The sequence below is a fragment of the Caretta caretta genome, chromosome 21 (assembly GCF_965140235.1).
Source record: "Caretta caretta isolate rCarCar2 chromosome 21, rCarCar1.hap1, whole genome shotgun sequence".
Lineage (NCBI taxonomy): Eukaryota > Metazoa > Chordata > Testudines > Cheloniidae > Caretta > Caretta caretta.
This window is the reverse complement of record NC_134226.1, coordinates 1,201,435-1,229,031: the sequence shown is the minus strand read 5'-3', so window position 1 is coordinate 1,229,031 and position 27,597 is coordinate 1,201,435. Positions and strand designations below refer to the sequence as shown.

The following is a 27,597-nucleotide window of genomic DNA, read 5'->3' as shown; positions in this document are numbered from 1 at the left end:
GACCTATTAAAGCTTTTTCCTACTAGAAGACACAGGACACTACAGGAAAGGATATACTGTCCAGAAGGTGTTTGTAGGATACCACCTGGGCGGTATAAGCTATAGCACCAATCACCACACCTAATTCTGCACCTTCCCTGCACTTTCACTTCTCTTTTTAAAACAAAGTGTACGTAGCAGTGGACTGCAAAGTAATATGTTTTATTGGGCCAACATCTGTTGGTGAAAGAGAAATATTTTCAAGCTCTTCTTTCACCATTAGATGGGCCAATAAAAGATCTGACCTCCCCTCCGGTCTTCATAACATCCTGGGACCAACACGGCTACACCACCACTGCCAATATCATTGGATTGTCTCATTTTCAGCAGGGTGTCTTCACTCAAATTTAAAGTCACATAGGGGTCTTTGTGTGTGTGGTCTGATTGGCTGAACATCTGGACATGGATAGACACAGTCACTACTTTCCCAAGAGAAACAAGCATTTAGGCCAGTAAAACAGGCATTACAAATCAAATCTTTTATTGAGTTTCTGCTCCTTTAGCATGTGGCACACAGAGTATTAAGATACAAAGTCTAGTGAGAAGTTAGGTATTTGTGCTTCACCGAACAAAGGCTTCCTCCTCTCACCCAGCAAAGATATACATACAAGTCTAGAACATTCAGATCAGTCAATCATGATGCACAGTATAGACTAGTGCATGGTGTGACATTTAGGGGAAATGAGGCTGAGCTGGAAACTGATTGCTGGCTCAGGTGCTTGCTAACCTGAGTCACCGTACCTGTACATTGGTGATTAGAGAGGAAGGGGATGACTGCCCAAAATTGTTTAATATCAGTGAAACAAACACTAATGTATTTAGCAACTTAGAGAACAGAAGTCCAAGATTAAAAGTCTCAAAAAGTCCATTTGCTGATAAATACCAGCTGACTTTGTAGGATTCAAAAACCTGGTACATTGAGATGTGGTAACATCATTTTCTGGATCTTGCAGGTAGTGGCATTAGCAACCATTCATTATTCACAACAGACTTTTACCTTGGTTTGAGATTTTAGACACTTCTCTTATTAAGTAGCTGCTTACAATTTATGGAAAAATTTAAAGTAGGGCTGTCAATTAAATCAAGAGATTAACACAAAATTAGCTACAATAAAAAACCTCTAATTAATCACAGTTTTAATCACACTGTTAAATTTAAACAATAAATATCAATTTATTATAAATATTTTTGATGTTTTTCTACATTTCCAAATATATTTATATAATTACAACATGGAATACAAAGTGTACAGTGCTCATTTTAATATTACATTAAAAATGAAACAAAAGTATTTTTCAGTTTACCTCATACAAGTAGTGTAATGTAATCTATTATGAAAGTGCAACTTACAAATATAGAAATGTTACATAACTGCTCTCAAAAACAAAAACAATGTAAAACTTCAGAGCCTACAAGTCTACTCAGTCCTACTTCTTTTTCAGCCAATCGCTAAAACAAACAAGCTTGTTTACATTTACAGGAGATATTGTCAATAAGAAGCGGGCAGCATTGTCACCAGAAAGTGAGAACAGGCGTTTGCATGGCACTGTTGTAGCTGACGTTGCAAGATATTTACGTGCTTGATATGCTAAACATTTGTATACCCGTTCGTGCTTCCACCACCATTCCAGAGGACATGCTTACCAATTGAAATTCAGCATGGATTCTAGTATTGTTTAACAGTGCAATTAAAATTACGATTAATCACAACTTTTTTTAAAAAAAATCTCATGATGAATTGTGATTTTTTAAAAATTGTTTGACAGCCCTAATTTAAAGCTTTAAAAATTAAAAAAAAACTTGTTTATATTTTTTGTGCTCCCCTGTATTCTCTCACGCTGTACTGCTAAGGATCATTTATAAAAATAAAGATCTAGTGTTTATGCAAGACTTTCACCTGCTCCTATAGCCCATTTCCCACCTCACATCAGAACCCTGCTTGTGTCAACACAGTACTCTTCACTCCGCATCAGACAAGTGACGTCACAGAGGAACAAGCAGCAGTAGCAGACAGGGGTCGGGGGGAACGGATAGCTCAGTGGTTTGAGCATTGGCCTACTAAACCCAGGGTTGTGAGTTCAATCCTTGAGGAGGCCATTTAGGGATCTGGGGCAAAAATTGGGGATTGGTCCTACTTTGAGGAGGGGGTTGGACCAGATTGACATCCTGAGGTCCCTTCCAATCCTGATATTCTATGATCTATAACTGTGTTCATGCAAATGGCCCTAGTGAGAATACAGAAAATGGATCATTTTCCCTGAGGAATCAACAAATCTTCAATACATCACAGAAGGAAGTTTGGGGTACACACGGCACAAACTTTGAAAGGCTCATGAACATTTCTACGTGAATAAGAAACCTGTAAACATGTGGCTGAATTCAGATTGATCACAATAATAAAGAGCTGGTCACATGAAGTCTAATCAAGGCTTCTATTTATACGGTTCCAATCAGTCAGAAAATGCAGCAGCATGCTTCTCCCCATGCCTCTTCCCTGGGGCATGTCATCGGTGTGCAGATAGGCTGAGAAGGTCTCTGTTACTGGTCCAGCATTTTACACATTATTTTACAGACCAACCTCCCAGCTCATGTTTTATTCCATCTTCTTCCTCGGGCAGCAGATCCATAAAATGTAAACCACAAACATCATCTTGGGAGACATAACAGACCAAGACAAATTTGACCACAAAGTGTTTCTTCTGCCTTTACCTACGTTGGAACAACTAGGCCTGGAACGCCTCACTGTTGCCACTCAGCAACAAGTTGTTCAGACTGTAGGACAAGTGCAAAATAACTTTGTTTAGTTCCATTCTAATCCACTGCTTCAGTGGCTCATGGTGTGGGAGGTGGCTTAGGAGATGGACATGAGCCTTGGCTGTCGAAGCTTGCTGCTCGGCCTTGCCACTGATGGGAGAGAAAAGCAGCACGTTATTTCCCTTGTCACGATCACAGTCTTACTTTCCACAGTCTCATCTGCTGCTGAATTAGGTTTAGCCTATGATTGTCTACTTCCATCACTTGGTCATTAAGACCTCATTGGTGGCAGCCATACCTGCCTGACACCACCTATGGGAGGTTGCCAGTGCGTTTTATTACTTTTTTAATCCTGAACCCCGGTGCAGAGACTGAGCATCAGCTAAATCATGCCCATGCTCCTTAGCTGGAGAAAGTTTTGCCCTCCCGCTGCTTCCCATTTTACCATGCAACTTTTTTTTTTTTTTTTTTTTGGTAATACTGAACGACAGCAAAGTGAATTAAATCACTGCAGCACAGAGAAATAATGAGACTCCACAGGACCCAGTGCCGGAGCCACTTTTCAAATTGAAAATCAGATCAGACTGGGGATGGATGGATAGGTTAGTATGTAGTAAACACTTCATTGTCAGGGACTTCAGACCATAAATTATTAGCAATTTGTCTTTGAGCTATTAGTGTAGTTTAAAACCAGTATCACTCGAGCTTTTGACGTCTTGCCAGTCTCTTTCTCTCTCTCATTTTATTGAATGCGAATGACAAACTACATGTATCACCCAAAGACTGCAGGGAACATGGTATTTCACACTGCACCTGCTCCTGGCTCCTGTTGCAGTGTTGTCCACCCCAAACCAAATCTTCCCTCTCCTGAGCCAGCAAAAATCTTTGCATGTAAATATTAGAGCTCAAAGTGCATGAAGTTCACATAAGAGAAAATTCACCAGCTGATTTGCACCAAATCACTGCAAATGAATGAATCCAGGCAAAAGTCACACCACCGACTGGCTTTGCCACAGGGTTTCCCTGTTCCAGTCCAAACGTGCAACGTGAATGTTACACTGTTTAGGAGGACCAATGCTCTCAACCATCATCCATGCACGTAAATCACCCTGTGCCATGGAAAGCATACACAGGACCCTGGGGAAAATCAACTTGCCCAGTAGGATCTGAGAGGTGCAGTTACTCACTTAAACTCTCAGAATAACTGTGATAATAAGTTCCAGAGTAATTGCTCCCCCAACCCAGTATAAACCTTGCAAGTGGCTGGGTTTACTGCCATAGAGAAACAAATGTGGTTCCATACCTGGTTGTGGCTCTCATGTCCACGTGATGTCATTGCAGCTTTGGCCTCTGATGGTCTAGTAATTCATTCCATGTAAAGTGGGTGGAAAATGCCATGACAAGTATGTATGGGTGGAGAATTCGGATTCAGTTTCATTTAACACCCACTTTGCACAGGTATATATGGTGATCCGAGGTGCAAAGCAGTGGCCAATCAGGCCTTTCACCCATCACTTGCTACCTTGGAGGTACTGTCCCTTCCACGTGCAGTTCTCTCCTGTACTCTGTTATGCCACCAGCACAGGATGGCAGATCAGAGCTATGTAATCTCCTTTGTGTAGGATGGCTGGCTCCAAAGATCCTGTTTAAGACATGCTATCTGAATACACTCGCTGGCCTGTAAGAGTTCTCATTAATTCTTTCCCCGTTTTTCACTTCAGAAAATAAATGCTTGCTTTGGCCCAGGCCCATTAGTGAGAAGAATGAGTCAGCATGGGGAAAAGGCATGGTGGTGGGAACATGATAGTGACCAACCAGAGAGAAAAATAGTCAAAAAATCCTGCTTCCATGTAAGAGTCATTTACTCAAAGCCAGAGGGCTGCAAGTGGGACATCAGGGTTGCATAGGCCTTGGGCTGGTTCCTTGTATGGGGGAAGTTTCTCAGGACTCCCCATGTTCTTTGCAATGGGCACAGTCCATCTGCCCAAGAGGATCGGATGTGCTAATGCACAGATATGCCTGGCCGGATTGTGAGGTCTCCAGTCAGTGCTGAGCAAGTCACAGGGGAAGGTGTGCTGGCCATTGCCCATCTTGGCTCAGCTCTGCCTTTGCAGGGTACACTCAAATTAATGTAAAGCTAACATTATGCCAGCAGCAGACCTGCTTTCATGACTTATCTGTACAAATACTCATGCTGGGGAGGCAGGGGGCAGAACTGGGGGGTTAAGGGTTGGCATTTACTTCTTCTCCTCAAAGAGGACAGACCTTTTCATTTCCAAAGCAATCCACTACACAGCAGAGTGGGCATTTAATTAAAGGTCAGCAGAAAGTACTGCGTTAAGAACCAAGAATGGTCTCTCAGACCTAGGGTACCTTAAGGTAATAAAGGCATTCTGCTCACTACAACCTAAAGCCCCAGAGGAAAGCACAATGCAGATGTAATCTCAATGGTAGAATTGCCTCCAAAAAGATGGGACATCAGAAATTACTCCAGAAATAAGCTCTTGGTAGAGTTTAGGATGTGCCATTGCAGCATTTCTCCTGCTTTTACATTGATAATGTTATCTATTCTTAACAGTGAAGGAAGCTCTAGTGAGACCAGGTCAAGTGACCTATGTGTCTTGAGAAACCTCAGGATAATTTTCCCTTCTCTTAATTAGAGAAGTGAGCCATTCTTTCTGTAACAGCCAGGGAAGTGTCAGTTCTTGGAAGGCCAGATGGACTCAAAGGACTAGAGGAGATTGGCTTTGCATATCATTAAAGATGAGCAGTTATCCTTCATTATGGACTAGATCCTGCTCCCAGTGAAGTTAAATTATTTCTCCAGAAAAAAGTTTAAAAACAAATAAATGCCCAAGTGCTGAATGTTAAAACTGCCTCGTAACATTGGAGACGCATTTTATACTGGGCTGGTGATATTAGGTGCTCCGAGACAGAGACAAATCTCCACTTTTCACTGTTTCCTTTAATGTTCCTAAAAATACTCTGATTTTTAAAAATCTCTTCCTGTAAACATGGCAGTTAAAGATCCTGACTGACTGATGTCAGGAAGTATTTTGAGGGAGACAGCAAGGCATGATAAAGTAATTGGAATGGCTGAAGCATACCTAGTACTGCAAGGGGAAACTCATCAGATGCTGAATTGTCCTGGATCAGCCTGTTGGTTCTTTAGCCGTGTGCTGATGATTGTAGGAAGCGTGTGTTAGGTACCAATTAGTGCAAGGCACTGGAAAGCAGGATTCCTGGGTTCCATGACCAGCTCTATTGAAGTTGGTGTGAATGTGGACAAGCCCCTTAATCGGTCTGTGCTCATTCAAAGAAAGGGGGAATAACACTTCCTTACCTAATAGGGGCCTGTAATTAATTAATTACTTTAAAGTGCTTTGAAATCCTTCGAAGAAAGTCACCAAAGAAGTGCAAGCTTCTCACTTACTGGCAGCAAGACAAGAGTGAACGGAGCTGTGGCTATTGACCGTGGTTCATTGGAGATCATCGCCATGAAAGAGGGAAAGGGAGAGCAAGGACTTGGCTCATGCAGACTCAGGCCTGATTCACCATTTTACTACTCCAGTGCTATTCCTGCAGGAGCCATCCGTGTAAGACTGATGCAATGGCTGGAGGAACCAGGCCATGCAGCACACAGGTTCCTCTTGTTGAATAGTCAGGAAATGCCAATGGGAAGGCAAGAAGTCCCTGGAAGAGAAATCCAGGTTTTACACAACTCTGGAAGATTGCCACTGAGAAGCCATAGTGCAGTGTTGTGTCTGGAACACACACCAGCAACTGGAACTGTACAGGGATGGGCAGCAGCAGCCTTGGAGGAGAGGAAACCTGGGGGAGGGACAAGTTCATTTCATTAAAGAAAGTCCTTCCTAGCAAGGAATGTCTTTTTCTGATTTATTTGAGGTCTGTGATCTTATTCCAAGTCCAGAGTGTGACAGGAGCACCTTTTAGACAGATTTCTTCCCCCTCCCCACAAAATAGGCATTAGTTGAGTGCAGATTAGAGAACGTATAACAATTAGCAAGGAATTCTACATTGCTCTTCAGTTTGCACATGTGCAGTCAAATTGGGAAAGGAAGATGAGATGGCCGGGAGCTTTATCTGAGAGGAGGAGAGGAAAGACGTACAGAACTGAATGGCATAAGTCACTTCAAATTCCCCCAGGTTGACACAATTTTCTGTTTTACAATTTAGATCACTTAAAAAAAAATTCAAATTGGTTTCCTTGCTTTTGACTTAAGATCCAGGTCTGCATTTGGAAAGAAACTGTCACATGACAGATTGTTCCATTTCTTTCTAAAGTTGTTGATATTCCTCATATTCAGAGGGAACACATGTGGTGGACGGAGAGAAGGAAATCCAGAACTTGCTTATTCTAATGGAAGCTTCCTAATAGAGACATTGCCCTGAATACCCTGGTTATTACTGTTCCCCACAATAATGCAAAGTAAGCTCACCCAACCCCAGAGGGCAGGAAGGGGAGACAGTGGCTGCTTCATTGTGACAATTCACACTACCCTCTGCCATGTACATTGGTCAAACTGGACAGTCTCTACGTAAAAGAATAAATGGACACAAATCAGATGTCAAGAATTATAACATTCATAAACCAGTCGGAGAACACTTCAATCTCTCTGGTCACGCAATCACAGACATGAAGGTCGCTATCTTAAAACAAAAAAACTTCAAATCCAGACTCCAGCGAGAAACTGCTGAATTGGAATTCATTTGCAAATTGGATACTATTAATTTAGGCTTAAATAGAGACTGGGAGTGGCTAAGTCATTATGCAAGGTAGCCTGTTTCCTCTTGTTTTTTCCTCCCCCCCCCCAGATGTTCTGGTTTAACTTGGATTTAAACCTGGAGAGTGGTCAGTTTAGATGAGCTATTACCAGCAGGAGAGTGAGTTTGTGTGTGTATGGGGGTGGGGGGGATGTGAGAAAACCTTGATCTATGCAGGAAATAGCCCGACTTGATTATGTAAAGAGTTGTCACTTTGGATGGGCTAGCACCAGCAGGAGAGTGAATTTGTGTGGGGGGGTGGAGGGTGAGAAAACCTGGATTTGTGCTGGAAATGGCCCACTTGTTGATCACTTTAGATAAGCTATTACCAGCAGGACAGTGGGGTGGGAGGAGGTATTGTTTCATGATTTCTGTTTCAGATGAACAGCCGTGTTAGTCTGTATTCGCAAAAAGAAAAGGAGTACTTGTGGCACCTTAGAGACTAACCAATTTATTTGAGCATGAGCTTTCGTGAGCTACAGCTCACTTCATCAGATGTTTACCGTGGAAACTGCAGCAGACTTTATATACACACAGAGAATATGAAACAATACCTCCTCCCACCCCACTGTCCTGCTGGTAATAGCTTATCTAAAATGATCAACAGGTGGGCCATTTCCAGCACAAATCCAGGTTTTCTCACCCTCCACCCCCCACACAAATTCCCTCTCCTGCTGGTGCTAGCCCATCCAAAGTGACAACTCTTTGCATAATCAAGTCGGGCTATTTCCTGCATAGATCAAGGTTTTCTCACATCCCCCCCACACCCCCATACACACACAAACTCACTCTCCTGCTGGTAATAGCTCATCTAAACTGACCACTCTCCAAGTTTAAATCCAAGTTAAACCAGAACATCTGGGGGGGGGGGGTAGGAAAAAACAAGAAGAAACAGGCTACCTTGCATAATGACTTAGCCACTCCCAGTCTCTATTTAAGCCTAAATTAATAGTATCCAATTTGCAAATGAATTCCAATTCAGCAGTTTCTCGCTGGAGTCTGGATTTGAAGTTTTTTTGTTTTAAGATAGCGACCTTCATGTCTGTGATTGCGTGACCAGAGAGATTGAAGTGTTCTCCGACTGGTTTATGAATGTTATAATTCTTGACATCTGATTTGTGTCCATTTATTCTTTTACGTAGAGACTGTCCAGTTTGACCAATGTACATGGCAGAGGGGCATTGCTGGCACATGATGGCATATATCACATTGGTGGATGTGCAGGTGAACGAGCCTCTGATAGTGTGGCTGATGTTATTAGGCCCTGTGATGGTGTCCCCTGAATAGATATGTGGGCACAATTGGCAACGGGCTTTGTTGCAAGGATAAGTTCCTGGGTTAGTGGTTCTGTTGTGTGGTATGTGGTTGTTGGTGAGTATTTGCTTCAGGTTGCGGGGCTGTCTGTAGGCAAGGACTGGCCTGTCTCCCAAGACTTGTGAGAGTGTTGGGTCATCCTTTAGGATAGGTTGTAGATCCTTAATAATGCGTTGGAGGGGTTTTAGTTGGGGGCTGAAGGTGACCGCTAGTGGCGTTCTGTTATTTTCTTTGTTAGGCCTGTCCTGTAGTAGGTAACTTCTGGGAACTCTTCTGGCTCTATCAATCTGTTTCTTTACTTCTGCAGGTGGGTATTGTAGTTGTAAGAAAGCTTGACAGAGATTTCTGTGTGTATATAAAGTCTGCTGCAGTTTCCACGGTAAACATCTGATGAAGTGAGCTGTGGCTCACGAAAGCTCATGCTCAAATAAATTGGTTAGTCTCTAAGGTGCCACAAGTACTCCTTTTCTTTTTGCGAATACAGACTAACACGGCTGTTCCTCTGAAACCTGTCACTACCTAGGTGTTTTCACCAGAGGATCTTTCGATGCAGGTGATGCGTACCGAGTACACTGGATAGGGACATCTCAAACAAGTGCCTCTGTCTTGAGAAGTGTGACCAAAGATTTGAGTCATCAGCTTTGCTAAGACTGTACATCATGAGAATAGAGCCAATCAGCTCCCTTGTTGGAAAGCTCAGCTGCACACACAAGATCTGAAAAGGCACACTTGCTGACAAGCTCTGGGAACAAGATACCCAGCATTTATAGGAGAAACCTTTCATTTGCCACCCACCTTGTTTTCTGTGAATTGACGTCTGTGAACATGACAGTGGGTGATGCCCAACACCACACAACAGACCATTAAGGAGCAGGAGGAGGAGGGGGATGTGCAGGGATGAAGCAGCTAATTCATCAAGGCATTTTAACAACCTTACCCATCTGTTTTACACAGGGATTGTGTCCTGACCTCCTGAGAATCCTCAATAGGAAAGTGATCGGCAGATCCAGCAGGGGGGCAGCAGAGCTATTTTTATGCTCAGAGGGAGATTAAAGACACCTTGACCCTAAACGCTCTTACAAGACTATCTATATTTAGTGCAATAGAAAAAACATTTCCCCAGTAATTGCTGCTTGGGACTCTGGTAGGTTTTTTTGTTGTGTTTTGTTATTTGGTTTTTAGATATGTCTGTGTACAAAAGAGTTGCACACAGGCGGGCTAAAAAATAAACACAAATAAGAGATGGTATGATGGGATAACATGATTTTGGTAATTAATTGATCTTTAAATATTCATGGTAAATAGGCCCAATGGCCTGTGATTGGATGTTAGATGGGGTGGGATCTGAGTTACTACAGAAAATTCTTTCCTGGGTATCTGGCTGGTGAATCTTGCCCACATGCTCAGGGTTCAGCTGATCGCCATATTTGGGGTCGGGAAGGAATTTCCTCCAGGGCAGATTGGAAGAGGCCCTGGAGGTTTTTCACCTTCCTCTGTAGCATGGGGCACGGGTCACTTGCTGGAGGATTCTCTTGCTCCTTGAAGTCTTTAAACCACGATTTGAGGACTTCAATAGCTCAGACATAGCTGATAGGTTTTTCGCAGGAGTGGGTGAGATTCTGTGGCCTGTGTTGTGCAGGAGGTCAGACTAGATGATCATAATGGTCCCTTCTGACCTTAGCATCTATGAAAAGGGACCATTTGCTTGCTGGCTGTGTGTAGTGGGTTGTGGCAAGAATACAGGACTCAATGATGCTGGGCTTTCGTAATTGTCCCCCTGATCTGCCCAGCATTAGGGTGAAATGATGCATTTGATTTTTTGTTTTCAACGTTTGGGTGGCCCAGCAGTGGGTTTTGATTTCCATTTTAAGTGGGTTTCATATTGTGCCTGTTTCTTTGAATTTTCCTGTAAATAATTGAATTTTTCCTTGTTTGTTACCAGAAATTTTATAGGAACTGAGCCTTGAAACTGCAATCTGGGTCTTAAATATAATGGAATAAAATCATGCAAACTGCCAAATGGAGAAATGATTCTATCCTCCTGCATCAGACATGACAGCTGGAACCAGGTGCTGTGTGGCTGCTACTGATACTGCAGAGGAGGTTAAGCTTCCTGGCTAATGGATCACTGAATACTGCATATTTATCCTGAAACTTAGCAGCCACTAAATGCCAGCCCAGCAGACAGGAATAACTCCTATATTCCTGCCAGAGGGGGTGTGTGACATGCTGCAGTTTTAGCCTGAGTGGTATATTTCACAGCACAGCTCACCACCCAAAGTCACTGCTATTGTCAAACAAATTCCATATCAGAGATGATTCTGGGTCTGATTCTAGTCTGACTTGCACCAGTTTTACACTACTGACTCCTGATTTACGGTATTCTAAAGCAACTTGGTGATAGATGACCAGGTTTCAATGGACACATACTGGTTCAGGCCACTGCTGTGATCCATGGGGCCCAGCATCTGGCCACCAGCAGAGCTCAATCTCTGACACTTCAGAGGACAACAAAATACTCCTTATACCACACCTAGCCATTGGGCAATGCTGCATAGGAGGGGAACGCTGGCTGTCCTGGCCCTGGCCAGCGTGGGGATGTTATCGTCTTTATTGCTTTACATGGCATAGCTGTAAATGGTAGCTTTGTTTATCATCACTAAAGTGCCATTGATGTGCCTGGCACTGTGCAGGTTGGCAACTGCATCTCTAGGGATTTACCATCCAAATTAGACAGATAGCAAAGGAGACCAGAAGGCTGCGGGAGGAAGGGGAGGAAATGGAGAGCGAGGGAAAGGGAAACCTTGTGGATGGTCAGGAAGTTGTCCAGCCTTTTCAAGTCCAGTGACCATACTGAGGGATACAAAGATGCAGCAAAATGCTCTCCAAAGATGTTTGGAGCAGTTAAGAGTAGAAACATGTGGTGTGCCTGGGGTATTTATTCTGGATCACAGCAGTGTTCCCTTTTCCTGTCTGTTCTCTCAGATAAAAAAAAAGAAAACCACAAAAACAACCTGATCTGTAAATTCCATTCCTTTCCACTCCTGCTTGCCAGCCAAGGAACTATGTCAAGCCAGAGCAGAGATGCTGGTTCTCTGGGGTCCACCTCCAGCAAAAAGCTCCACTCAGCCCATCTCAGAAACTCCCCAACTGAGAACAGAAGCTTTTTGCAATCCTTGCACCAGCTCAGCCATGCGTGGCACATGCAGTCAAAAGGAAGTAATTGACTTCAAGCACCTCTTTGAAGGATTTCTTCACCTCCACTAATGGGTGCCAGTGTGCAATCGGTTTGCGAGGGTATGCCAGCATCTCGTTCCAGTGGTCTCGGCCCAGGCCCTCGGCATTGATCCCCACACGGCAACCTCCAATGATCTCATTATGACCAACTCTGAAAGGCAATGGGAAAGTGGCATAATTATTTTGACTAGAAAGTGTATGTGCACGTTGCCTATACAGCCATACTGCTTACAAGTACTGGAAGTTTCCTGTGGACTGCTAAGACAATCTCTTACTATCTCTTGCAACGTGTATGCTGCTCCCAGCACAGTGGGGCCCTGATTGCAGCTAGGCCTCTGGGAGCTACCAAAATATAAATAAAAATCATGCTGATGGTTTTATCCAATTACAGGCCTTTTGGGATTCTGTATGTTGGGCTGACTTCCAGACTAGGTCAACAGACAGGATCCCAATGGATGTGTGTTCTGATAACTGAGGAGTGAGAATAAGTGCCACTTTGGGGGAAGTGGTTTGCCTTCTAACAGGGATGATGGCTCAGATGAAATGCATTCAACACTCTGCAGCTATGGGGCATATTGTGCTCACCCAAGGAGAAAATTACTTAAAACCTAAGGATCAGGTTTATTATTCTCATGTTTCTAGCAACATAATTATCCATAGCATTAAATGTCCATGACATTTTGCAATGCATCGTTATGGGATGCATGTTGACAGAAACTGGCTGTGTAATCCAGGCAGCAATACCAAGGCGATTTGGAATGGAGCATGAAAACCAGGCCGAATGGGCTTGTCCCTTCTTTCTGCTCTCCAGAAGCTCCCACCTACCTATCATAATCCATGACGGAGATGAGCAGGCTAACTTGATCCATGTTCTCTGGGGGAATATCAAAGATTATCGCCTCATTGTAGGTAGGATTAAGAGTGTTTTTCTTAATGGTGGTTTTCTTCTTTTTCAGCCTCCGCCCATCACAGAGCAGAGACACCTTGACATACGGATCTGAGGAAGAGTGGAAGGGAAAAACCTACTGCTTATGGAGGATCATTTTGTCCTATAGGAGGTAAATACAATGCATAACACCACCTCTGTGGGATGTTTATAAGAGGCCATTCCACGCAGCTAATTTATTAAAAAAAAAAAAACTCCACCCTTTTCTTCTACCTGCAAATATTCCAATTTCTGTCCCACAGCAGTAGCTCAGGGCTCAGTAACATGAGTGAGCAGCAAACAGATTAAACAAGGGAGGTTATTTTTTGCTGCAAAAAGAAAATTTATTTAAACCCATATTCTGTAGAATGCAGGAATGGCATGAACAAGAACCCCATTCAAATTTCCCTGGTTATAGCGATAATTATAAGACATTTGACCTGACAGAACTCTACTTACTTTGACCAAGGGGAGAAGGGGCCCCAAAAGAACTGCTCTCTTCACCAATTCACCACTGGGAAGTGAATGTGTAATAAACTCAGCCCACATGGGTCATCATCAGGGTTTGAAACCAGGATCTTCAGCACCAAAGTAAAGCCTTCTACCCCTTTAATTAAAGGAGTAACTCCATGAAGCTGGTAGAGGTAGTAGACTGTTATCCTGTAGTGGACCCACTAATAGAATGGGACCCAACATGCATTTTGCCAATGAGCTACACAGGATATGTAGCAGCAATGACTCATTTCTCTGCAACGATGAGACAGTTCAGCTGCCGTCTGTATCAGTTCAGAGTAACTGTCAGTCTCTTAAGGAGAATCTTTCATTGTACTTTTTCCCCCATTAGGTTTCATCCTGACATTGCCTTGATACATCAGTGTCTAAGTTACCTCAGGAAGGTGCCATGTGCCTACCATAGAATCCTCACTGTATTTCCAAATGGAGGGAATGTTCCACAGAACAAGCCAGCAGTGTGCCAGTTTTCACCTTCATCCCACTGCTTTCAATCCCTGTTTAGTTTTTGTCATTTTACATTGTCAGCTCTTTGGGGAAACCACCTGGTCTTCCTACCAGTTTGTACGGCTCCTAGCACAATGGAGCTGAACTGAATCTGCAAATGCATCTGACAATACAGCAACCCCAAAACATTTCCTGAAGCAAAAACAACTTCAAACACTTGTAGAACAGAGTAAAAATGTAACACAGCCACCTTGAAGATCAAAATATGAAGTGGAACTTAATTTACAGAGATCTTTTGCTGCTATAGCGCTGTGTGTGTGTGTGTGTGTGTGAGAGAGAGAGAGAGAGACAGACACACACAGCGCAGGTACTCAGCATACAGTCTAATTAGATACAGCAAAATGCCTTTGTATCTTAGCCAAAAATATCCTATTTCTAGGACCATTCTCTAGGAAAGTTTCCATAACTTGCACATACAAGTTTATTGTTTAAGTGGCGAGGAAATAAATGGCTGTCACATCAGGGGCCTGATAGCAAGAAGTGGCATTTAACAGCCCTTTTTCTTGGTGCGAAAGGGCAGGGGGAAGAAGAGGAGGTAGGGTAGCCGTCACTTGCTTCACCAGTGGCTGGTTTTGGCAGAGTGCCTCTAAGTTACGAGCACAGCTTGGTTGCTGGGTAGACTGCTGGGGAAATCTCAATGCATTTTGAAGTTCCAGTAAACAAACAGCATGTTATTGCAGAGCTACTAAGCTGCCTTCCATCTGAAACTGGGATTCTCAGACATTTCACACTGCAGCAAGTTCCATTTGAGCAGAGCTGAGTGTGCTCAGAGATCTCTTCAGTTAGTGTTACTGTTTATTAAAAGAAAAGGAGTATTTGTGGCACCTTAGAGATTAACCAATTTATTTGAGCATAAGATTTCGTTATGCTCAAATAAATTGGTTAGTCTCTAAGGTGCCACAAGTACTCCTTTTCTTTTTGCGAATACAGACTAACACGGCTGTTACTCTGAAACCTGTTTATTAAAAGGTTTGTCAGAAGAATTCAAGTACTTCCATTAGACCTCCAGGTAAGAAACTTGGCTGGCTTTCTTGTTAAACACTAGTGTTTGTGCATGGTGAGTTCCCAGGCAAGATTTTGGTTTTAGGAACTATGAACGCACAAAACCTTGCTAGTTGATTAAACTTTCTCACGCTGGAGTGCTAGGGCAGTGCGTGGAGTGGAATTCCCGGTCACACACATTTACTCATCATGGGTCAGATTATTCAGGCAAATAGTCTAGATTCTGGCAACAAGTGGCTAGCAGAAATTTCCATAGGTGGAGGGGAATGTCCTTGCTAGCAAAAAGCGGCTGGAGCCAGTGCCTGCATCATTCCCCAGGCCCCGGGAGTGCCGAGAGAAGTGGAGGGACATGTCTGAGCTCCAATCCACCAGGACCGCACTGTTGTAACTGGTGATGCAGCACGACATGCCCAGCAGAGAACGAGGAACCATAACTGTTCCCACTTCCCTGGGCCGAGTGGTGCGTGGCTCCTGGGAGGATCGAGCACCCCTCTCATTCTCCTGGGGCTGGCTTTCCAAGTTAGTTTTATTTTTAAAGCTTTGTGAGTACAGCTCCATATCTGTCTGCACACACAAACACCCCACACCCTTTATCAGGGCACCTCAGAAACAACACAAACTAGCACAGCATCAAAGCCAGCAAGCTGCCAGGTGGGTTAAGTAAAAGGGAATGACACGAACTCTTTGAGCAAATGAACACATACCTGAGTAGCCGGTAATATCCATAGCTTTAAGATTCCTGCATTTAATGACTGTTAAGGTGAGGCGACCTGCAGTTGGCAAATAACAAAGGGAAAACATGATCTCTCCCAGGTCCACGCTTTCCTTTAATAAAAGAGGGGACAGAGCATTAGAAGTGTGTAAGAACCAGCCATGCATCAAGGTCAGTCCTTTGCATTTTTTGACTCTTTTACCCATCTTTCCTTTTTCACTCTGCAGAACTGCTTCACTTCTCTCTCACCCCAGAAACCCACTTCTGGGGAATGCATTTTGAATGCTAGCAGTGCACCTGAATTAGATACCATGGACTAAAAAGCTTCCTGTTCTCCCGAGTTAATATCTGTTGGGGAAGTCAGTATTGTTTAAAAATCCTAATTTTGCAAATATTCTCTGCTCAACCCAGGTTTCTTGTGAAAAAGAAACCAGTCGGTTTCCTGCTCAAATTGCAACATATCCCAAGTTTCTCTATCTCATCAATGTGTGAGAGGCAAGGCAGATACCATAATGTTCAACAATGCTTCAGTAGACAGGCCTCTTTGGATAGTGGGCAGAGACTTGGGGAGTTAGTCTGAATTCTGGGCAAAGGCTTTTCTTCATCTGAGTCAGTTTGCCTGTCTCATTCTGTTTTACTAACTGACACAAAGGGGTCAACATTCTCCCCCACCCCTCTACAACCACTGCTCAGACCCCTACATTGGTTTTATCTGTAGTGTCTCAAGGAGTCAACTCATCTTATTGTGGTAAATACCTGCCCGGATGTTGCTTTTCCACAGCCATTTGAATGAGGTTCACTAGAATTCCTCTAGGTGGCGATGGGACCCCTCCCTTTCCTCAGACTCATCCTTCCACATCTGTCCTGCCAACTAATTAAATCATTTATGGAGTGTAATGAGCCAGGACCCACAGGACTCCCACGTTTGGAGGGGCGGGAGAGGTGCAGAGGTAACACTATCAGCTCAGCCGTCACTGTTCTTCATGAATCCTTGCAAACTGGATTGTATTTAAGTCAGCGGCTCCAAAATCCCATTTTAAAAAACAGATGCTATATCTCTTCTGACTCCAGTCGCTGTACAAAACCCCATGCTGAGCACCCAACATCAAGGGACAGCCATTATACAGCCATTAAAAAAATCTCAGGCCAGGCCAAGCACAGCTTCAGTTGGCTAAAAAACTGTATTCTAACTGAGCTGAGGTGCTTCCTGTGACCCTAGGCTGCAGCCTCTGACCCTATCCGTATTTGTACACCGCATTACAGCGGCGCCTGGAGAGCCTAGCCAAGATTAGGGCCCCATTGTGCAGGGCACTGCCCGTACATCTAGTCAGAGACGGCACTTTCAGTCTTAACAAATAAGACGGACACTGGATGGGAGGGGAAACTGAGGCCCAGGAAGAGAAAGTGATTTGCCCAAGCTCACCCAGCAGCTCAGTGGCAGAGCTGGGAACAGAACCCAGGTCTTCTGATGCCTTATCCGTGCCCTGACCACACAGATGGGGAGATGCCCGTCACCATGACAGCGACCCTTGACACTGCTTATCCTGGGCAGGACTGCGGCACATTATGCTATTTGTCAATCTCATTAACTGATGTATGTGAAGCTGCATTGCAGACAGCCTGGAAAGCACGAAGCATCCAAACCAGACTGCAGGCCATTACAAACATGCGTTACATACCACACAATTCCTGCACCCTCTGGATGGGACACAAGGTGATTTTCATTTGCCTTCCTAATTTGGTTTCACTGGCCTGGGATATCGTCTTGCCCTAGTACTGTATCATTTGGAGAATTTCTTTGGGGTGTCATGTGCAAACTTGCTATTAGCTGGGACATTGTTCCTCACAGAGCCAGGGAACTGTCCCTGTATCAGTGTGGTGGTGGTTCCCACAGAACACCACTACTCCACCTTGCTCATCAAGGTGACATAAGCTGCACATCACAGTATTACACTTTGCTTGGGTTTGATCTCAGTGAGCGTATTAGTCTGCCTAATACACAGTATTTCTACAATGGAGCCCAATTCCCAGAAGAGGGTTTTACCAGAATAGTTCATTCTAATCAACTCGTGCAATCAGGCTGCATTACTCATGGCTGCTAGTGGAAAGCCTAGCCATTTGCAGATAGCGCTTCTAAGGGCCTCAGGGAAGGGCCGCCTATGTGACAATCATAATTCAATCACAGATCTTCCCTAGCGTCTCTTTCATTTACTGGACTCTGCTCATTCCCTAGGTCTAACACCTAGCCACCCAAATCTTGCTAACTGTATGCTCATGAAACCAGAAGTGAACAGGTCAAAAGGCTATTTCTAGCTAACCCTCACCTGCACAGCACACAGAGCTCATTAGTTGCTTTAAGTATGGATGGGGTAAATGAGGTTTCTCAGCAAATACAAGGAACTGGGACTAAAAAAAAAAAAAACACTGAGCAAAGAGGCTGACAAGCAGCCCGCATCTCTCAGAGTATTTAGCTTTCCTCCACTTGGCCTTTAAAATTCCAACCTAACCTTCCTCTGCTGTGGAAATTGCCAGGCAGTAACTCTGCCAGTCAGCTCACCTTGTCTATCTGCTCTTTTGTAAAGGGGCACCATATGTTTTGGTCTCTTTTTTATCCTAGCTAGAGAGGCTTTGTGACTGGAGAGTAGTCGCTCTGGCAACTCCAGACAGCATGGCAATGTGTATTTGGGGGGCGTGGGGGAGGAACAGAGAGAGAGGGGCCCATATGCTGGTAATGAGATGCACTTGAACAGCCTAATGCTTCTGATTTAATTTCTGAAGAGCATCGTGTTTGGAACTTCCAGATTGTAAATAGCTTTTCAAAGGCTCTTGCTCCTTAGTAATGATGATGCGGGGAGCTGGCTCAGGATAGAGGCAGAAGGAAGCCTGCTGCCTTGGCTCCTTTCAGGAGCAGCACTGACTTGTTGGTAGAGTTGAAAAGAGTTCAGTTATCTTGGGAGCAGGAGTATAGCGCTGGCAGAATGGCCACAAGAGGAGGAGATGTTGGCCATTCTACTAGTGCTATACTGCTGGGCCACTAGAGGACGACAGGTTACTACTGCTACCACTTAAACATGCCTTATAGTGTTAAGTTAAATAGATTGAGCTCCTGGAGCCTAACAAAAAGAGGAGGTTAATGGCTGCCTTGATTACGGTCGTATGGGGAACAAATATTTAATAGGCTCTTCAATCTCCCAGAGATTCAGACTGGAAATAAGGTGTATGTTTCTCACAGTGCGGGTAATTACCCATGGAACAATTTACCAAGGGTTGTGGTGGATTCTCCATCACAGGCAGTTTTAAAATCCAGAGTGGGTGTTTTTCTCAGAGCTCTGCTTTAAGAAGGATTGTGGGGGAAGGTCTCTGGCTTGTGCGGTACAGGGGGTCAGACAGATGGTCAATGGTGGCCTGGGATTCTGAATGGAGCCGTTTCTCTAGCTGAAGCAGTAAGAAGTCTGGTGCAGCTCTGAAGTTCCTAGTTTCCAGCCCTGCTGACAATTCATGCCGGGAGAGGAAGGCAATATTATACAAAGAGGATTTTGGTGGCTGAAACAGAGTTTCAGCAACAACAAGTGTTGGGTGCTATAGAGAATCAGAGATTCTGGATCCACTACATCCTTATTGTACAGTAATGTGTGAAACTGGAGCATACTAAACTCACAACTGAGGAGATGCTTTGCAAATTAAGAGACTCAGGGAACTGATGCAGACCTCCAAAACGTTGTTCTTTCCAGCCCGGCTTGCTCTGCCAAAAGCATGCATTCTTTCCTTAGCATTGCTGGGTTTGTGGATAGCTTGATACATAGGGGCAGGTGGCCTAAGCATCAGCAGTGGGGAAGCTGGCTACAAACAGAGCTACTGGGATGTGTTTGTCAGATGCTCAGACTCATTTGAAAAAAGAAAAGGAGTACTTGTGGCACCTTAGAGACTAACCAATTTATTTGAGCATAATGCATCCGATGAAGTGAGCTGTAGCTCACGAAAGCTCATGCTCAAATAAATTGGTTAGTCTCTAAGGTGCCACAAGTACTCCTTTTCTTTTTGCGAATACAGACTAACACGTCTGCTACTCTGAAATCAGACTCATTTGTAACCCCACCCAAACAAGGCTTCTTTTGAGAAGAGACTTGAGCCAGCAGAGCTAGACAAGGCAGAAGAGCACATACCAGAGCCATTGCCTCCTATGACACCAGTATCCTCAAGACTTGGAGCCTGGCATTCAGAGGCAGCAGAGGCTGCAATTTCGTATCCGGACCATAAAACAATATAGTATAAGTAAATCACCAAATCTGCAGATGCTAGTTTAAAAGCAGGTGTGGACCCAACAGCCAGCTTCACATATTGCAAAAAGAAAAGGAGTGCGAATACAGACTAACACGGCTGTTACTCTGAAACTTCACATATTGGTAGTTCCTAGATGTAATTCTGAGACAGTGAGCACATCTGCTTCCCCATTAATACAATGGGGCCCCATCTACCAGGAATGCTGTGAGGCTTAATAAGTTATTGCCTGCAAAGTGCTGGGAAACCCTGGAGTGAGAGGTGCTCTGTAAAGGAAATTGCTGTTTTGAGTAAAAAGAAACGGAGTACTTGGGGCACCTTAGAGACAAACAAATTTATTTGAGCATAAGCTTTCGTGAGCTACAGCTCACTTCATCAGATGCATTCAGTGGCCGCATCTGATGAAGTGAGCTGTAGCTCACGAAAGCTTATGCTCAAATAAATTTGTTAGTCTGTATTCGCAAAAAGAAAAGGAGTACTTGTGGCACCTTAGAGACTAACACGGCTGCTACTCTGAAAGCTGTTTTGAGTGTTTCCATTGGCTTTTGGGATGCTGCTCTGGGCCAATGAACCTGGAAAGCTTTTCCTCAGGCTGACTTTCCCCTAGACTGTGAGCTCCTTGAAGCAGGGACCATGTCTGGAGTGTTTGGAAAGTGTCCACCACATAGGAGGTACATCCCTGAGTAATAAAGCATGGCCCCAAATAGCTGGCATATCCCCAGGGTACAGACTGACAAGAGTCTAAGTACTGATTATGCCAAACTTTGAAGTTTGGCTTCCAGAACCCGTGTCTATTCCTCTTCCTTTGGATGGATGGATGCATCTTAAGACTTCACTAACTTAAAATCCTCATGTCCCTACCAACCACATACAAGGGAAAGCCATGGCCTGAGTTTTTCCCTCTTCTGAATGCAGGCAGCAGGAAAGAAACATAAATGTCCATTGCTTCTAAAAATCACTGATATTTGTTCGAGTGATGGAGAAACTTGTGTGTCTGAATACAAGCAGCAGCCAGCTAGAGAGCGTCTGAGGATATTTCTGTGGAAAAGACCACGACTCAAATTCTTGGCATGGACAGGGAAGCTCTGATGGGAATGCCAGCTCGAGCTGTGCCAATGCAGAACTGGGGTTTGTTCTGAGATGTAGTGATCCCATTTAATGGGTGTCTCCCTGCTGAGAGGCTCCAAGCCCACCTGGACTAGCAGGGTGCAGAGGGAACTCTGCACAAACACCTGTGGGTTTCCAAAGCATGATGGGATGCTGCACACTCTGGGGTGGTTGCTGTGTTTGCGGCATCCCTCCACTGTGTGTATCTGAGCTGAAGAAGAGAGTGTGTTTTTCACTCTGAAGAGCAGTGGTATGGTATGAGAGAACAGCAAGCGTGGGCACTGAGGTGTCTTATGTGAGACTATAAGAAAACGGACTTTGATGCCAAAGACAGGGGCGGCTCTACCAATTTTGCCGCCCCAAGCAGTCACCGCCGAATTGCCACCGCACCCGAAAGAGCAGCGGAGCTGCCATGGAATTGCCGCCGTGGGACACGGACTGCCGCTCCATTCTGAATGCCGCCCCAAGCACCTGCTTGGAAAGCTGGTGCCTGGAGCCGGCCCTGGCCAAAGACAGGGCTATGACTCCTCCAGACACAAAGGAAGTGAACAGACCCAGCCAAAGTGATGCTTTCACCTCAGTTTGACGGAGTTGAAGCAGGTAGAGATTTCTGAGACACTCTGCAACTGTCCTGTTCTCTTTGAGCACATGCAGGACTTCTACTGTGTAGCCCCTGATTCCACAAGATGAGTTATTGATTTCGGGGATCTACCTTCAGCCCTGGGTATCATGAGCAGCCCTTAGCTGTGAAGGGAGCATAGGACGCAGGCAAACACCTTTCAGTCCATTCAGGAAAAATTACTTTCTTTTGACAATATTTGCCCAACCTTCAGCCTCTCAGTTGAGCAGTTTGGAGGGGCTTGCTGGGAGAATAGAAAAGTGCATTTGTGGGCAGCAGTCACAGGAGGGGGTTATTAGGAATTACACCAAAGCCAAGGGACGTTGGCTACTCCATGCTTGGATTCTAAAAACAGCCTATAAACTATTGCAGATTTCCCTTCTGAACAGCACTGCATGCTGCACAGCTCACACTACATTCTGTGAGCAACAGGATTTCACTGATTTATGTGAACGTTTAGGGTTAGTAACGCCTATGGAATCTGCATTTACCGCCTCAGTTACATTGTTCCTGTGCAGTACTCATGGAAACACCTGATGCAAGACAGGATATTTTCTGGAAGAGACGTGAAGATGAAAGGCTCTATTTCGGGCATTTGCTGGCACACAAATTCCTAGTTTACAGGGTTTGCTTCAGAGAACACAAACTGTCCAATATATGGCTGCTGTTAAGACACCCAAAACACAGCCCATTTCCTTCTTCCAGTGGGGTGACTGTAGGCCCAGAACAGCATGTGAAGGGTGAATAGAATGAGAGAAGCGCTTTTCTGAACACCTAAAGGCCTTCCTTGGAAGAGTCGCTTTGATTTAGCATTTGAGATTGCACCGAACCCCCGATCCTCATGGATGGCAAAATACACCCTGTGCCAAGGGCCAGCACCAGGCTTCCACACTGCTTCTTAGGTGGTCAGTCAGCATTTGGCTGTCCCTCAATGCCAGCATACATTTCACCCTGGAGAAAGCTGCCCCGCACAACCAGCTTCTCTTCTTCTTGCAGTTTCTGGAAGACTATCTTTCTCCATGTTCTGATTTGGATCTTCATAAGGAAGAGATGAGATTTTCCACATCTGGCTAGAAGGTAACCTGCCACCTGTCTTCTCAATCATGTAGAATGAGTTGTTGGTAAGATAGCATTTACGCAGCCTCACTTGGATAGCTCACATTAACCAGAGCAATTCACTTTAACCTACCTAATTCAATGTGCTAATAGCAAGCTGCAATTCAAATAGACTTAATACTGTGCTTTTTCAGACAAAATCAGATACATTAACATGCGCTTTCACATTAAGACCTTTCATATCACTGGAGAAGCTGGCACTGTTTGTGGTAAGAGTCTAAATGAGACAAATTGCTCGTGTCAGATTGAATTGCAAATTGTGAAAGCCTGAGTTTCTTGTTCACTCAGAATTCTGTGCTAGGATGCTGGCCTCAATGGTTCACTACCCCTATCGATACCTGTTCAATGAGACCTGACACCCTGGGGGGGGGGGGGGGCCTTGAAAGAACTATTGGGTCTGATTATCTTATTTCTGAAGAAGCAAAACAAAACCAAAGAGGAATTATTTCTGTTTCCATACATACACATATTCCTTAGGATGCTGAAAATCATCTCCTTCATTGTAGAAAGGCCCATCCCTGCCTCTCACTTTCCCTGTAAGAAAAATACGGTTACTTACCATCTCGTAACTGTTGTTTTTCGAGATGTGTTGCTCACGTCCATTCCAATAGGTGTGCACGCACCACACGCACAATCATCAGACGGTTTTACCCTACCGTCGGGTCGGCTGTGGAGCCCCCTAGAGTGGTGCCTTCATGGCGGTGTATATAGGACTGCTCAGTTCCTTCTTGCCGGAATACTCCAATAGAGGGGAGGCGGGCAGGATTTGGAATTGACATGAGCAACACACCTCAAAGAACAACAGTTACGAGATGGTAAGTAACCATTTTTTGCTTCGAGTGCTTGCTCACGTCCATTCCAATAGGCGACTCCCAAGCAGTTTCCATCAAGGAGGGGTCGGAGTTCACAGAGTTGCTGATTGCAGGACTGCCTTGCTGAAGGTCGCATCGTCCCTCGCCTGTTGGGTGATGGCATAGTGTGAGGTGAAGGTGTGGATGGAAGACTATGTTGCTGCCTTGCATATGTCCTGAATAGGGACTTGTGTGAGGAATGCAGCGGAAGAAGCCTGCGTTCTTATGGAGTGCAACATCAATGCCGAGGCTGGAATCTTAGCTAAGTCATAGCTTGCTCTGATGCAGGATGTGATCCATGATGAAATGTGCTGGGATGAGAAGCCCTTTCATCCTTTCAGCGATTGCAATAAAGAGCTGTGGCGACTTACGAAATGGCTTTGTGGGTTCAATGTAGAAGGCTAGGGCACACTGGACCTCCAGAGAATGGAGCACTCTCTCTATTGCTGGCATGAGCTTTAGGAAAGAATACCGGTAGAAAGTATGTCCTGATTTACATGAAGATGTGAGACTACCTTGGGTAGGAATGCTGGGTGAGCGCATAGCTGCACCTTGTGTTTATAAAAAACAGTGTAGGGGGAGCTTGGAAGTCAGCGCTCTGAGTTCAGAGACCCTTCTGGCTGAGGTTATGGCCACCAGAAAAGCCACCTTCCAGGACAGGTAGGATAGAGGGCAGGCTGCAATGGGCTTGAAGGGGGGCCCCATAAGTCTAGAGAGAACCAGGTTGAGGTCCCATTGGGGAACGGGCTGCCTCACCTGCAGATAAAGCCTATCCAAGCCCTTGAGAAACAGGCCAAAAATGGGATGTCCAAAGACCAACCTAACCGCTATGCCTGGGTGGAAGGCACAGATGGCAGCCAGGTGCACCTTAATAGATGATATCGCCAACCCTTGTTGTTTCAGGTACAGAAGGTCATCTAGCACAAGGGGAATGGGAGCTTGCTGCGGGGCAGTACCTTTCTTAGGGACCAAATGGAGAAACGTTTCCACTTCATCAGGTACGCTGTGTGAGTGGAGGGCTTGCTACTCCCCAACAGAGCTTCCCTAACAGAGTCCGATCACTGCAGTTCCAGCAGATTCAGCCAGGGAGTTTCCATGCCAGGAGATGGAGGGACTCCAGGGTGGGGTTCTGTAGTTGGCTGTGGTCCTGTGTGCTGAGGTCTGGGAGCACAGGAAGGGCTACTGGCCTGTCCACTGATAGGTTCAGCAACGTGGTGAACCAGTGCACCAGCGTAGCCTTGCAGATGAGGATCACTGAAGCCCTGTCCTGCTGGACCCTGAGGACCAACTTATGCACGAGAGGGAAGGGCAGGAACACAGAACAGGTGACCCGTACTTGGGAGGTGAAAGGTGTCTGCGGTTCTGAAGAGAGCAGAACAGCTGGCACCTTCTGTTGCTCTGTGTGGCAAACAGGTCCGCGTGGGGATAGCCCCACCTCTGGAAGATGGAAAGGCCATTCCCCATGTTCAATCACTTGGGGCAGAGAACATGCGTAGATGTTACCAGGCACCAACAGAACTTCATCCACCCTCCAAGTGACTGTCCTGGGGCCCATTTTTATCCATTGTCATTTTAATTATGCCCCCGAAGATCACAATGGACCATCAAGTTTCCAGTAGGTTGTTGCACTGTAAGGAGCCTAAGCAGGTCCAGCTGGAGCTGCCTTAGAGAAGATACCGCTCTGGGGGGCTTGGTTTTTTATTTTAAAAATAAATGATAATAGGATGAAGAAGCTTCTTTCATTTGATCATTACCTGTTAGGTTCACTCCCTCTGGGGCACCTGGCATTGGCCACTGTCAGTAGACAGGGTACTGGGCTGGATGAATCTTTGGTCTGACCCAGTATAGCCATTCTATTTTTAATTCCCAAAGGCAGGGAATGCAGAGACAAGAGCCTCATCTCTTCCCCAAATCCTCCCATGTACATGTGTGGGAGGGTATTTAAAGAGTGGACATGGGGTAACCTGGCAAACAGGAACTCAAACATGAAGCACTTCAGCCCTTAACTCTCTATTTTATGGATTTCAAGGCCATAAGCCAGACTGATAATACCAGTAATTTTCCTCATGTAGGCTCCTTGCCTTTATGTTGTATCATACTGTAGATTCATCACCAGAAATCAACCTTATATAACACGACACCAGACCTTCCCAGAAGACAGAACTAGCTACTGGAATGGGGCTTGAGTCAGTCTAACAGAAGAGAAGAAATAGGTCCAGATGCCACTCCAGCTAAGAGAATTGATGTAACATTGGTACAACAAGACATTTTGAGTAAGAAACTAGAATACAAAATCAACATGGGACACATTAAATGGATTAAAAACTGAACAGATATACAAATACATTTTGAGACCTATGGGGAATCATTATTAAACAGGTGTGTTTTAGCAGGGTCCCTCAGGGATTGAATCTTGGCCCTACACTATTTAACATTAACAACGACGTGGAAGAAAAAACAAAAAAAATTCTCTGAATGTTTGCAGATGGCAAAGACTGAGGATGTTGGAAATAAAAAGGTGAAGTCACTGATATAGTGTGATCTGCATTGCTTGGAAAACTGACCAAAAGCAAACAATATGCATTTCAATATGGCTGAATGTAAAACCATACCTCGCACAACAAAGAATGTAGACCATACTTACAGGATGGATGACTCTACCCTGGGAAGCAGGGACTCTGAAAGAGACTTGGGCTCATGGTGGATAATCAGCTGAACATGAGCTTCTAGTGCAATACTGTGGCCAAAAGGTCTAAGGTGATCCTTGGATGTATAAATAGGGGAACACTGAGTAGGAAAAGGGAGGCTATATTCTCTCTGTATTTGGCACTGGTGCAATCACTACTGGAATGCAGTGTTCAGCTGTGATAGCCACAATTCAAGACAGATGTTGAAAAACTGCAGAGAGTTCAAGAGAGTCTACAAGACTAGAGTAGGGTTGGAAAGCATGCCTGATAGTGAAAGGAGCTCACCAGGTTAAGGGTGACTGGAACACTGTCTACAGGTATCTACATGGATAGCAGACATTTGAAAATAGACGGTTCTTTAATATAGCAGATGAAGGTATCACAAGATCCAGTGGATGAAGGTTGAAGCTAAACAAATTCAGACTGGAAATATGGCGCAAACGTTTACCAGTGAGGGTAATTAACTATTGGAACAGCTTACCAAGGGTTGTGGTGGATTCAATGTCACTGGAAGTCTTTATACCAAGGTGGGATGGTTTTCTAACAGATCTGCTCCCATCAGGGAAGTCTTCTGGCCTGTTTTATGCAAGTGGTCACACTCGGTATCACATTGGCCCCTTTGAGTGAGGACTCGGAACAGACAATGAGAATGGAGAGAAGGCACACAATCCCCTCCCTCCCCACCCCACCCCCCAACAGCCGGATGGGCAGGATTCACTCCAATGCAAGCCCACTGCAGGGTGGGGAAACACTGCAATCTGTGACATGGGCCCAGACCGCTCAGAAGCCGTTTGTTGTTGAATGTAAATTAATTCATTAACAGGATGAAGAGCTGAATTCAGAATGGATGTTATCCTGGAAGTCTCTTTCACAACAATTTGGTTTCAGGGTGGTGATGGGGGTGGCAAAACTCCAGGCAAAGGCTCCAAGCAAAGGATTTTGCCTTGATTTAGAAAGTACTCAAGAGTCTGCAGTACGTGTAGGAGTCAGACAAACCCTGCGACCTGACAGCCTGGCATTCTAACGATCTGCATCCAGCCAGCCATTTGCCTGGAACAAATAAACCCACCAACTTATTTTGTAATAAAGCTAATTTCTAAACTCAAATATTTTTGTTCCAGGATCAAGGTCTGAAGTGAGTGACACCGCTCTAA

The 27,597-nt window shown here is 44.8% G+C and overlaps 1 protein-coding gene across 2 annotated transcripts in view; it reads right to left on the bottom strand.

Moving 5' to 3' along the window:
• Positions 1-503: 503 nt before the first annotated feature.
• The window catches only part of SYT6 (synaptotagmin 6), a 98,964-nt gene continuing 71,870 nt past the window's right edge, over positions 504-27,597 (bottom strand). For both annotated transcript variants that reach the window (XM_048826774.2, XM_075121903.1), the window contains 4 exons: positions 15,778-15,898; positions 12,955-13,126; positions 12,130-12,280; positions 504-2,943 (listed from right to left, as the gene is read on the bottom strand). In XM_048826774.2, the coding sequence (XP_048682731.1) occupies positions 2,872-2,943; positions 12,130-12,280; positions 12,955-13,126; positions 15,778-15,898 (516 nt within the window). In that variant the 3' untranslated portion in view covers positions 504-2,871. The remainder of the gene's footprint in view (positions 2,944-12,129; positions 12,281-12,954; positions 13,127-15,777; positions 15,899-27,597) is intronic.